The sequence below is a fragment of the Pygoscelis adeliae genome, unplaced genomic scaffold (assembly GCF_000699105.1).
Source record: "Pygoscelis adeliae isolate BGI_AS28 unplaced genomic scaffold, ASM69910v1 Scaffold93, whole genome shotgun sequence".
Classification (NCBI taxonomy): Eukaryota; Metazoa; Chordata; class Aves; order Sphenisciformes; family Spheniscidae; genus Pygoscelis; species Pygoscelis adeliae.
Window position 1 is genome coordinate 763,471 of NW_008824469.1, and position 13,319 is coordinate 776,789.

General features: G+C 39.7%; 1 protein-coding gene across 1 annotated transcript in view; it reads right to left on the minus strand.

The window, feature by feature from the left end:
• Positions 1 to 3,393: 3,393 nt before the first annotated feature.
• IFT81 (intraflagellar transport 81) overlaps positions 3,394 to 13,319 on the minus strand; it is a 42,940-nt gene continuing 33,014 nt past the window's right edge. The window contains exons 13-18 of the mRNA XM_009321183.1: positions 13,073 to 13,162; positions 11,958 to 12,044; positions 10,231 to 10,302; positions 10,055 to 10,140; positions 5,193 to 5,238; positions 3,394 to 4,248 (exon numbers count right to left, since the gene is read on the minus strand). Of these exons, the coding sequence (XP_009319458.1) occupies positions 4,066 to 4,248; positions 5,193 to 5,238; positions 10,055 to 10,140; positions 10,231 to 10,302; positions 11,958 to 12,044; positions 13,073 to 13,162 (564 nt within the window). The 3' untranslated portion in view covers positions 3,394 to 4,065. The remainder of the gene's footprint in view (positions 4,249 to 5,192; positions 5,239 to 10,054; positions 10,141 to 10,230; positions 10,303 to 11,957; positions 12,045 to 13,072; positions 13,163 to 13,319) is intronic.

The window sequence follows — 13,319 nt, forward strand, 5'->3', positions numbered from 1 at the left end:
ACAAATGATAACACAGGGCACACGTTCAGACCGAGTTCTCTATTTTTTTCACTTAAGTCTGAGCAAATACAGGGCCAACGAGAGAAACCAGATCTGCAAGCCCCAGCGCTCTCCTCATCCACAGACGAGACGACGGAGTCACGGCTTCCCACACTCCACTGTGTCAATGTGTCATGACCTTTCTCCCAAAGGGACACCTTTCGGGTGACGGCACTTCAGTCTCTGTGGTCTTTCAGTCATACATCTGTCTGCCTTCATGTGGAAGCTGGCTCCAGGCTCGCCAAACACTGCCAGAGTGGTGATTTAGGAATTGGACTGATACTGCCAAATCGCTCCGCATAGGTCGCTTGCTGAGGGCAGCCACCAGGTAGTTAGCAGTGAGCTTTCGGTCGCTGTTCATCTGGGCCAGAGATGAACTGGTCATCTAAGGAGAAGCAGCTCCGTACTTCATTTCCAGTTCCTGAACCAGCAAGTCCCTCGGCGAACGGATTTTATATTGCTTATTGGGGACTATACTATCCGTGCTTATTAATCAGAACATCCTCCTTGTGAGGACATTTTCTAGGCACTGAACTGTTGCTAAATACTTCTGCTGTATTGTGTTTTATAACAGTGAGCAGCAGCATACTGTAGGGAAGTCTTATCAAGAAAGCTCTGGAAATCAGCATATTTAAACACAATAAATACAGTAGCAGGGCCTAACTTTTATGATTGTGGGCAGCTATATCCATATGGCTTCATTAGTAGCAATATCCACGTGAGTAAAGATATACAAATAAGTATTCCTAGATTTGGGTTACTTAAGGAAGACTACGAACATTTCTTTTGTCTATTCTAGTTCAAATAGAAGTAAAACGGTACCACTAATATAAACAAAATAATCTGATGTCCAGATGGTAAAATGGCTGGTCATGTAACTCGGTAGATGTACTGTTTTCTCATGCCTATTTCTGATGCCTCCAACTATTTCATCCCTTAGGTCCGCGTGGAACTTGCCTGTAGCTCAAGGACAGCTGAAGTCAACGTGACTAAATAACGCAAAACTGCAGAATAGTAGTTTTATAGCTGGAATGCTTCCTCATCCAGTTCTGGGTAAACATAAGGAGAAGCCTTTTGAAACAAAGTAAGCTGCTGCTCGTGAGTGACTGCTCGGATCAGTGTTCCAACTGGAAGAAATTTGGTAAGTGCTGAGGCCCCAAATTTAAATACGCACATTTTTTATTTATTTGGACCTTCACAAGGAAAAGGCAAGTATTTTTCCATATGGTATGTTTAATCTTATTAGTTAACCAGCTAGGCTGTTAATAATAACAAAGTAAAAAAATCAGAAGTAAGCTTTTTGTTGCAAGTTAGGAAGTAAAGCTATAACTGTGAAATTCAGTCAAAGATTTCTGAACGCTCCCGTCAAATCATGAACTAGGTGGAAAAGCCAGTGAACAGAATCCATTAAAGTTGCATTTATTAAATGTCCACTTACATAAAAAGCTAAAAACAGCGTTTGAGTTTTTCCAATTTTCTTTTCATAACAGTTGTTATGATTTTCTGCTTCATCTCAGAAAGTCATTTTGCTGCTGCTGTAGTGTATAATCTGTGTGCCCTTTCTTGGTGCAGTACAAACGACAGAAAGCTAATCAGATCAGAACAACAATCACGTCATCTTTGAGTAACTAGCTATAAACTGTTTTTGCAAGGAAGAAAGATGAACTATTTTTAGGGTAACTCTGAACACAAAAACAGAAAATGATTATACTCAATCTTACCCTACATCATTGCTATGAATTTCAAAAGCATTGCTTTTTCCTGGGCAGCAGGCTAATCCGTCTAATACATCTTTGCTCAAATGGTCTAGTCAAATGGCGATTTTAGGGTTTTGTTAAAAGTTTTGACTTGAAGGATATAAAATCCCCTTTCTCTCTGCCCTGTCTCGTGACTCTGACCCGTAGACTGATTCCTAAGTAACATAAATGCCCATTTTTGGTGATTATCCTATGTTTTCAGCGTGTCTCGCATCTAGTTGTCTGTGCTATTTTACTATCGCTGGCAAGTATTCAGCAAACCCCTCCTTTAGGAGGCCAGGTATGTGACTACCGTAACTTTCTTCAGATCAACAGGCCCTACCGTGCAGTGCAGGTGAAGCATGGTAATAATGGTACAGGGCTAGCAGGGAGAAAATGTATAGGTGTCTCTGGAGATGGCTGTGCCCACACTATATAGTCTGCATACGCCCTCTTCCTGAGCTTCTCCCTTCCCAATTGAGAGGGTCTCCCTTCAGTGCCTTACTAAAGCCCGTTCTCCTGCCGTGTAGAGTAATCACCTCATGGAAGCGGTGGGTGGTGGCAATGCTGCACATTCTCCCCACCCCGGCCGACTCCACCTGTGCCAGTGCCCTACACAACAGCCTTCCTTCCACACGCACTGAAAATGCGCGTAGGGGAAAATGTGCTGCTTCTCCTCGGCCCGGGAAAGATTAACGCGCAGCTGTTGAGAAAGACTATCTTCAGCTATTCAGCAGTGTGGGAGGGCTTACATGAGGATGTCCTGGGAATCTATGGGCCTGAGACCCACTCCTTACACATACGCTGCAGTTTTCAACCCTGTGGGGGGCATCTGAAATAAATTTCCTTAAATGACCCATTCAAACCTCTTTTGCCTGTGGCCCAGCAAGCTACTTGTCACTAACCGTTTACCTTCTTTCACCTAGGAAATGTTAAAAAAACGAATACCATACAGTCAAAATGTAGTTGTCAGATTTTATTTTAGTTCTGTTAACAAATAGATTCAATGCAAAGGCAAACTAGGAACTATATAATTACCATACTCTCTCTTGCTATAGAAAACAGCAGAAGATCTCATAGTTAGGTACCAGAGAAAGCGAAATTATTTTTTATGTCCTGAAAAGACATTTTACTTCAGGCAGGAAAAATTAAAAAAACCACAACCCTATCTAGATATTTAATAAGCCCAGAGACTAAAGAAGAATCGCAGGAGTTCTGGTCCCGCAGACTTACCTCGCTGCTTCTGACCTTTGTGGCTAAGAGGCGCTCATCCGAAATGAGGAAGCCTGAGGGCCAGTTTCAAGCCTCACCTACATTCCTCTTACCCTGGGTCAGTTGTGGGTCCCGTGATGCAATTTTAAGGGCAGTGACAGTTGCCTGTAGCTCACAGGTCAAAGCCAACGTTTGGCTGGCAGCCTTGCCTATCTACCTGTTTTGCATACCCTAACATATGCAAGAGCCGCTGTGCCATATTTACATCCATCAATAACCCTCCATCCCTGGGATGACCCTCTTTGGGTAGTGTAATCGCTTTGGAACCACGCTGCACAGACAAAACAGCGCAAAATGTCCTCAATGGAGAAAGCCTTTTGTTGACCACATGGGCAACTCAGAAAAAATAGGAAAAAAAAATACATTCGTTAAAAACAACAACAAAAGATAATGGAAAAAGCTCAGAATCCAAGTAATTGTTCTCAGAACCTACTCCTGACGCTGTAGCAACAAACTGACTCCTGGAAGCACGATCAGCTTAATTCAACCGTGCAAGGAAAGTATGACTAGGAGTGTGCAGGCAAGGTCTGTGCAGCTCAGAGCGAAAACGGCTCCATTCTTGCCCGTCATACTAGATGAGTAAGGACAATAGGGAAGGAGAGGGCCAAGCCAGGAGGGCCGCAATTATACAATTTCAAAAAATGCAACCTTAGTGATACAGAATAAGGAGCAGAGCAATTACGTAAGTTTTCTGTGACCCTGGAGAAGGATTTCTTTTCCTTTGATCTCTCTGCAGATGCATGCCATTCCCAGCCTCATAAAACAAAGATTTACGATGAGGTTCACCCTAGTGCAGCTCTCATAACAGATCTTCCTAACCATGCTATGTTGTCACTTAAACCATGGAGGAAAAGCTTCGTAGAGTGGTTAGTTGCTTTATTTGGTTTTGGTGGATAAACAAAGAATGTACAACAAATTTACGTCAAAATGATGAAAACAACAATATTTAGTAAAAGGTTACCTTTAGGAAGCCAACACACTGTCTTCTTACTTTATGTTGGTATCAAGAAGGAAGAATTCATAATACAAGCCTATCTTTACCTCCTTCCTGAATGACTTGACCAATGGCTGTTTGATTTTGTTGTTTCAGAAAACATTCTCTCTTACATTCCATTAACCGCTCAAAATCCTGCCACATTTTAATTTGCTTCATATTTGGCCCGTGACTTTCCCGTACAACTTTCTGCTTCTCTCGTAATTTCTGTTAAAAATACAGAAATATTAGATTTTTGGAACAGTTCTATACCACAAAAATTGCTTGCATAGGCAGCTTGGCATGACAAAGATTTTTATATGCTACTGAAATATTATTTTGTTCAAGTTGACAACACTCCTTGCGAGTGATAAATGCATTAACGCCTGGGACTCAGATTTCTGCTTTGTACGGATTGACACTTATTTCAATGTTTTAAAACCGCCTAAGTAATAGTCTTATCTATTTGAGAAGGTATGCTAAAATTCTGAGTTCATTTCCATACAGAGCTCTTGCAGTATCAAGTTGCAAGCTGCAATGGATTCATATCATGATATTATAAACATGAAATTAATGTTTTACAATAAAACCCGCTACTGATTATTAATAGTGGCAGCCCAAACCTGTAGAAATCGCTCACAGACTCGCTCATAAAAAGGAAACTAATAAAAGAAAGATGCTTAGTGTGAATCAGTGAGCCTCGTCCATGCTGATCTGAGCTTCATACAAGATTAAAAATGGACAACTGCTTTTGTTTAACACTGCTGCGCTGATGATCCCCTGGCCTTTAATAACAGTGATAAGGCTGACAGGCTCAAAATTTATTGTCTTCAACGGGTTGCTTTATATACAACATAAAATTTGAGCTGGCACAGTTTGTTATGCCCATGTTTCAGTTTCTTATCCAAATGGTTTTCAGGGAATGTGCTGTCACGCTAAGCTGTTTGACTATCTTTTACAAGCGGCTCATGCTATACTCTGCAGGAAATCAAGCCCTGAAGAGCGAGCGTGATCTCTTTTCAGGGTATTAGTTACCAATGCCAGCAGTAATGGAATTTTCTTTGCAGGCTGCAATATGCTTTTTATAAAAGACTGACCACAGCCTTTGGTAATAAGCCCCACAAAAATAGGAACTGTACAATGTTTTTACAAGGTAAAAACCTCATTCTTACCTTCCCAAGGTTTTCTTGGTCAAGGATCATTCGTGTATACTGTTCTCTAAAGGAAATATAAAATAATTTTATTATGATTTTATTTGGTTCTATGAAATAGGACAGAATAATGATGCAAGCATGGAAACTTATGAAAGTATTGGGAGGTTCATAAATGAGATAGAAGAGGAAGCGTGAAGAAACCTTTTTGTCATTGGACAGCATATCCCTTGACATCAAGGATCAGATCTCCGATTCTCCCAGTTGTGCAGTTGGGAAAAGTGATATTGGATAAGATCTCTTACATTTTTGAAGCAGGCATGATTACCGCTCCTTCCAGCTTGAAGACAACAGCAAGATCATTTAGATAAGATATGCTTGATCCCTTTTTAATAATGCATTTAGCCCGGTGACATTCTGAGGTTAGCCAGTGGCCTCATTTGTACAAGCGCCAGAGTTTACAAATCCACAGCCCTTAACTGCTGTGAATGTAGCGTTAGAATGAGTGGGAAAATACAGGAATGAAGGGGAATAGTATTTCACCCCAGGTTTGACAAGTCCAATGACTGCAATGGAACCGCTGTGTGTTCCTCACTTTCAGAAAACAGCCGTCACATTTAGGTGCCTAAATATAGGCTTAGAAGCATAACTGTTGACATTCATTATTAAAAATCTTGGCTGTACACCTTTGTCTGTAACATGTGGCTGGATCGCTTTCTGACATATGCAAACTTGATACGTGAAACCTGACAATATAATACGCAAACCATAACAGCACGATTCAGATACATTACTATGTACTTATTTTAAAAGTTATTGAAATGTGACAATAAAAAAACTCTTCACTGATTCACTTGAAAAAAAAAAAATCAGTTATTGTATTTTGTGTGTAACACGTACGCTTAGAGGTTGGGGCTTGCTAGCGGAATACAAAATAACCCAGCTCATCTAAAGGGCTTTCCACATTGCTCAGGGTAGAAGACCTTTGCACAGAGAAATCCTAATTTCCAGAAAGAAATATCAGCCTTCATGATACCAGAGCGTGAAGGTTTGCTAGAGTGCGGTGAGCAGCCGCGTAGAACCAAGGCATTGCATTTCTTATATTCCTTCCATTTCTACTAAGGACTCCAGGCTTTTGACTGGAGCGCTTGGGGCCCCTGGCCACCTGGGCCTGCCTGCCATCCTCCCTGCAGAATGGACGCGCGAGGAATGAAACGGGATCATTTTATGATCTCTCGCTCTTGGACAATTCTAGCCAGAACAAATGAGAGCCGTCTTGAGGCTGCTCCAAGTGCTGTGCTGCACAGCTGATCCCTAGCAATCCTCACCAAATCAAAGAGACGGAAAGCCACACTGAATCTTCTTATTTCCACTGGCACACAGCATATGTTCACACACATTTTGCCTCAAGAACATACTTTTGGGGTTTTTTTAACTAGCATTTTCAAAGTAATCGTCAGAAGATTAGATGGCTTTCCTAGTAAGTTTTTCTTTACTATTTATAATGATGACTGGAAAGAATGCAACTTAATAACCTCATTAAAAAAACCACAACTTTCTATTTTTAGAGAAGAAAATTAACTTTTCACATTCCTAAGAAGTGACTCCACGGAACAGAGAGTTTATATTCAATAAAGAGGGTCGGAATTGAGACATTTTTTGTTCAATACGTTGTTAGGAAAGTGCTGTTCTATTTATGGTTCATTTTAACTCCGTTTACATTCCAGTGCCTGCTGAAAAATACATTCACATTCTAAAAGGATGTCTAGAAAAAAAATTTATCGTCTCATTTTATATCTTGCAAAGATCTCTATATTGTACTTTGTTGTAATTCATTTAAACGCGATGGGTCTGCGACCTCTTACAGAAGGTCAAAAATGTGTATAGTCACTGCGAGAGGGATAATTTCCCTAGCTTCTGTGCCACAGTTAGCAAGTGAAACAGGGACAGCGGAGAGAGTGGTAATGCTCCGTTCACATTCTCCTCACCATACCTGGAATTACACAGTTGGACTCACGCTTAACTCCAGCATTTGGCTTTGATGGCTTGTCTGTGTGAATACTCACATTGTGGACGTTCATTTCGCAAGTATTTCAGCTGGAGCACTTTTTGCTTAGCATTTGTGAATAAACTCAGACCCTCCCCTTCCCTGCGAGGCCATAAAAGGACAGCGCCTGCTGTTTGACCTGCATTTCCTCTCAGCTGCTTGGCTGAGCTGTCTTGCCTTTCATACTAATGAATATTCACACCATCGCTAAGATTTTTCTCACAGTCACTTCTCTTTTCATCCTTCTGCTTAATTTTGCTGTTTCATCATCTTTCATTAGACAAATCCTGTATTTCCTACAGCCTTCCATTATTTTGTGAGACGCAGTAAGAGGCTTTTTAGCCTCCACTCACATTCTATCTCCTCGTCCTTTTCTTCTCCCACCCTAACATTAGTAGTTTTGTCTCTTTTCTTACTTTTATTTTTCCTACGTTGTTTGCTACACAGTGTTTAAACATTTTCATGCCTCAGATCCTTGCAGAAGGTCTCTATGATGGATATTAACCTAGCCCTTCATTTGCTAGTGACCTCTGCCTCATGTTCTAGATCCGCAGGAGATGCAGCTCCACTGATACCAGTGCAACATGCGTCGGGACAACTTCTGGTTCAGGAAGGATCTGACAGAGGAAGAAGATCTCATCTCCGTGTCTCCTGAGGGAAACCCTGGAGTTTTCTCACTCAGTTTGACACATCGCTATCCCTGTCAACGGCCCCATTCCAGAGCCCATAAAATCTTAGCGGTCAACCACTGCCTTTTTTCACTCCACTTCACAATGAGTGAAGAAATTGCCTCTGGTGATACCGAATGACATTTGATTACGTATACTACCAACTAACGGTGCTTCCCTCGTTGCCACCACTACAACAGAATGGTCCAGAAATTATTCTGAAAGGTAAGAAGTCCTAAGAGGACAGATATCTTGGGAAATTAATTTATTCTTCCATCTCCTTTGAGAAGTGATGGACAACCACCGTTTCTCTTTTCCTGTTACGAGATCGTCTGAAGCTTTCAAAAGGAATGTAGAATGATTATTAATTATCTAATTAAGCAGTTCGATCTTTGCTTTGCCACTCAGCCATGTTTTTAAACTGTTTTGTGAATGGGACAATTCTGTGAAGCATTCTGGCACGTTGTACAGCAGACTGTACATGAACCACAGCTCTGACATGACAGATTACACAGATCTCAAGCAACAATCTGTCCTGTCTCTGAAATACAAATGCAGAAATCTAAGAAAAAGCCTCACATCAAGGAACTACGTTGCTGTGGCTTTTTAAAGCCTAAGCAATAAAGCAAACTGTAGGAATGCTGATTGATGCAGACTGTGAGATGGAGAGGTACAAGGCAGAGCTGATGCCCCCTCTGCTCTGAACTAAAAATTTAATACTCTGTGGAGATTGCTTGGTACAGTAATGACTACGCCTTTAAGGAGACGCAATCCTCCTTTCAAAACATCAGAGTGTTTTTCACTCATTCCATTCATTAAAAATTTAAACAAAAAGACCCTTGATCAAACCCAGCAAACATGAATTTCAAAACTACTGTTTTGATAAATACTTTCATGACTGAGAAATACTGTGGTGTGAAAGCCAAAGACCACTTTGTAAAACTAGTGACAACAATCTAAGCTTGTTTATTTTGTTGACAGCTAGGATCTAAGATCTAGGAAATTTTGGGGGGGACAAAGATAAAACTAGCTGGAAAACGGAATTCCTATTTCATGCAAAATTCAGGAATTTTGAAAAAGTAATTATGAAGAATAAAAAACAGAATAAAATTTTGACACTTTTACCAAATGAAAATTATAAATGTTTTGGTTTGGATTTTCCTCATGTTTAATTTTGATGGGGCTGAACCAGCTTGTTGACTTTATTGCCTGAATTTTGTTTCAACTTTTATATTGTATTAAAAGATTGAACATATAAAAAATTTTGAACTGGTTATTTTTACAAAATATTTGGTATGCAGTAAAGTGCAAAAAAAAAAATCTATATGACATGGTGACGTTTAGACTTCTTAGCACAGATAATTAATCCAAAACATCTCATTCTCAGAAAACATTTCAATCTTTGGCAGGACTGCATCATTTAAGATGGAAAACTACATTAAAAAAATCATCAGCTCAATTCATAACCTTTTCTGCTTCTCTCCCTACCGGGCAAGGCCAGGCGTCCTGAAAAAACTCACAGGATGAAGCAACTGTCTTTTCATTGCACTGAATTAAATTGAGCGTAAAGATGAAGGTTAATGTGGTGGTGCAGAACAGTATTCATTCTACCTCCAGAAAGAACTGCAAATAGGAGCCAAACAAAATCCATTTAGGATGAGTATACGCAGTCCTCCATTCCTGCACCAGTGATGGTGACAGCTATGATACCTGAAAGAAGAGCAGAAGATCTGCAAGAAATGGCCAGAATCTGAGGGCAGCATATGGTTGCTCTCTGAGAGGTGGTAGACCTTCTACTCCTGCACGCTGGAGTCTCAGGGGGAAACTTGGCAGAGGCGTTACGTCTGGTAGAGCCACACTTCCTGCAGGACCTAGCTGAAGCGTGGCTTCTCTGAGCTTGTGCCAACAGGGGCTGCAAGTTAAAACCGCTATCTGGGGCCTATAATCTCCAGCAGGAAGGGAAAATCTTCTGGTATGTCTGAGAGAACTCGTAGGTTTACAGCAGTATATACTGGAATTCGAGATGCTTATTTTTAGATTATTATAGTGTTTCTAAATTTATCAGGTGAACTCCTCCAGTTCAAATGCCAGTGAGAAAATTCCTAACTTCAACCTCAATTTATGAATATCCTCAAGTTAACACAAAGGAAACACATGAATATACTTACCGAATTGCCTTTCGTCTCTCCTGTGGGTCTGGGGAGACGTATGCCTTCACTTCTTCTTTAGCACGCTGCAGCTGTATTTCTAGATTCTGTAAAGAAATACATAATTAAAAAAATATATATATTATAATTCCTATTTCATTTCACAATGAACAATTTGGTCCATCTTGTGATCTTACCCTTTTCATGCAGTTAATATACCGGTAGTTGCTTTCTTCCTGAACACACTCCTCAAGAAGTCCTTTCACTTCCTGTAGTACAAGAGTAAGATTTTAAAGGACATCGTAACTGAAAGTCCACAGGAGATGCGCTGTGTTGCCATATAAACCATGAGAGTCCGTAATAAAAACAGGCATAATACTGAATTGACAATTTCTTAAATGTTTATAAAAGAGACTTCTGTAAAGCCCAAATTATAAAGTGAAAGACAACTGATTTTTTTAGATTTGCAGTTTCAGTCACAGTAGAGATGCTAAGTGATTGTTAATAGGTGTTATTAATATGACTGACTTCTAACAGAGACTTCACAAGTGCTGCCAAGACTCTTCTCCTAAGCACATCTTAAGTGCTAAATACAGTTGTGAATAAGCATTTCCTGGAACACATCTGCAAAATGTGTTAGAAGCTACAGACATGTTAATAGTATGTAAATTAGCAATCAATAATTAATGTTGAGGAGTATGGAGATAGTGGGTTAGTCCCGTCTCTAAATGGTCCATACCAAAAAACCCTAATAATCCAAATGGAATTCATGTACTCCAGCTCACACAGCAGTTGTCAACTCCAAAGCCCTGTCACCACGTGATTTTCAGACCATCAGCTGGAAAACTGAATTCTACTGTTCAACTGTAAGAGTTTGCTGACAGTCATGTCCAGCTTAATCAGAGGATGCGATTGTCATCATGTGTTAGCAAATGACTAAGATTTGTCTGCCAAGAAAAAAAGCCTTGATTGCTATTGTAAAATAGTTCTTACAGAAGGTCTACTTCATAGTAGGTTCATCTGTGGATTCTTTTATTTTGCTTGGATTAAGCCACATAAACGTACTTTTAGTGCAGGAAAAGAATTATCTATATATCCACCCACACTTTAAATGTATGCCTTTTTTATTTTATATATATTTCTTTTTTTAATACATATATATATATATTTTTTTTTTTTATAAATCCCTTTATTTTCCTTATGTGGGCAAGCCCTTGAAAAGTCAAGCCCAGACCAAATTCACAGGAGGTGACCTAGTGAGATAAAGCAGATTCATATAAACATGTTAATATTGGTGTGTCTGTCCCCACCTTAAAGGATTGCGGTAGTTTAGGCACCTCCCTTCCTAAAAGTGCTATAGTTCAAGCAACGTATAAACTACATACACACAAGCTCTTACATATACCTATATGGTTGTATTTAAAAAAACCTGTTGTATGCAAGAATGCAAGACAGTCACTTTACTGAAGTATCTTTGCCATCAATTTCAGTACATTAATTATCCATTGGATTGGTTCCTAATTTAATGAACCTGCAAAATCCATATAAAGATTTGGCTTGATAAATTAATCCTTATTTTATGGTCAAATTCTTTCCTAACAGACACTATCTAGGTCAGCAGGATTTCTGGCAGATGCATCTTCTTTTACAGTATTCTTGCTAATCAAAGCTGGATGTTGGTGGACGGACTCATGTACCACAACTTCATGTGTCGCTATTCAGAACAGGAGATGCGTGCGACTGTAGCTAGTCCACAGCAGCTTCAGGCATGATTTGCGTAGTTGTGGATCACCATTGACTCATTTCCACCTGAAATGGATTTGTACTTTCCATATCCAGAGGGAAGGCAGGGAGAATATTGTACCATAGTGAATAAACATGTTGCACAGCATTATTAATATGCACGAACAAGCCACCATCTTACCTGTTCCAGTGTAGAGCGATTGCTCTCTAACCCCGCCGCACAACTGTCGTATTGGATTTTTTTTTCATCACATTCTTGAGTTAATTCCTTATGTGAAAAGGGCAAAAGGGTACATAAATGAAATCTTCAACTGACTGACATGTGACATTCAGGCAGACTGTGTTCTTGTCGGTCTCACACATCAACCTCAGCTATTGGCACACTCACAGACACTTACATAAACCTAGCAGGCACGTGGGTATTATTACACACGGGGAAGCCACTAGCCTCCGCTCGCATACTGGGGGATCAGCTGTATACACCACAACATAGCATGCAAATTTCCTCTTTACAGCCGCATCCATAGCTTTAATGCAGGAGGTTAACAGGGCAGCGTTTGCAAGAAGAAAGGAAAAATAATTATAAAAATAGAGATTAAGAAAGGATTGATATAGTTGCTACCTGTGAAAAGCCAGCTTTGTAGTTGTACACAACAAACCCCTTAGCTGGATTTCATTTGCTGACACTCTGAATAGAACCATTAAAAGTAAGTTTTCTGGAAATTCTGTTGATAGGTAAATGGATAGCTCTATTTACTTCTATGGCAATGAGCCATCTTAAAGCAGCTGTGGACCTGAATGACTTTTTTTTTTCAGCTCTCTCTAAAATTCTGAAAACAAATGGATAAATCTGTTGTTCCTACAGACTAATATAGGACTTAGATCAATGTATTCAGCTACTTGGATGAGACATTATTTGCAATCCACTGAAAAAGGTCAGCGTTAGTCGAGATCATTAGTGCTGAGATGCAGAAAAAGCTTTGAAACCAATTTCAAAACTAACTTTCCTATGGTTTTGAACCACGATTTTTTAAGTTTTCCCCTGGTGTAGTGATTTTTTTTAATTGCTATAAAGGGCAAAATTTTCAGCCTGATTTTGTGCCTGCACTGTCAGCTTTTATGAATTCCAGTCTTTAACATGTTGCCTGTTGCAAATCACTGTTGACCCATTCTGCTATTTCCAGCTTTCCTTCAGAGTTGATTATGTCCTTGTACAGCACTACAGAGATCCATAAATGAGACTGATTTGTGATTCTGACTTTATTTACACAGAACGAGAGAAGCGTTTCTACTAACTTGGCACTTCTGACGCAACTGTCTCAGTTCTTTGATAACAGGAGCTAGGCTGGCCTTCTTCTCTGCCACCATAGTATTCAGTTTTTTTACCTGATGGAGGGACAAAATAGCATACATTAACAATATGATACTAAGAGTACTTTTATAGAATTAGCAATGTGAAAATGAAGATAAGAAAATCAAAATACGGAGAGAAAAAATGTGTGATGAAGACTGAACTATATGTAATATAAATTCAGGACTAATT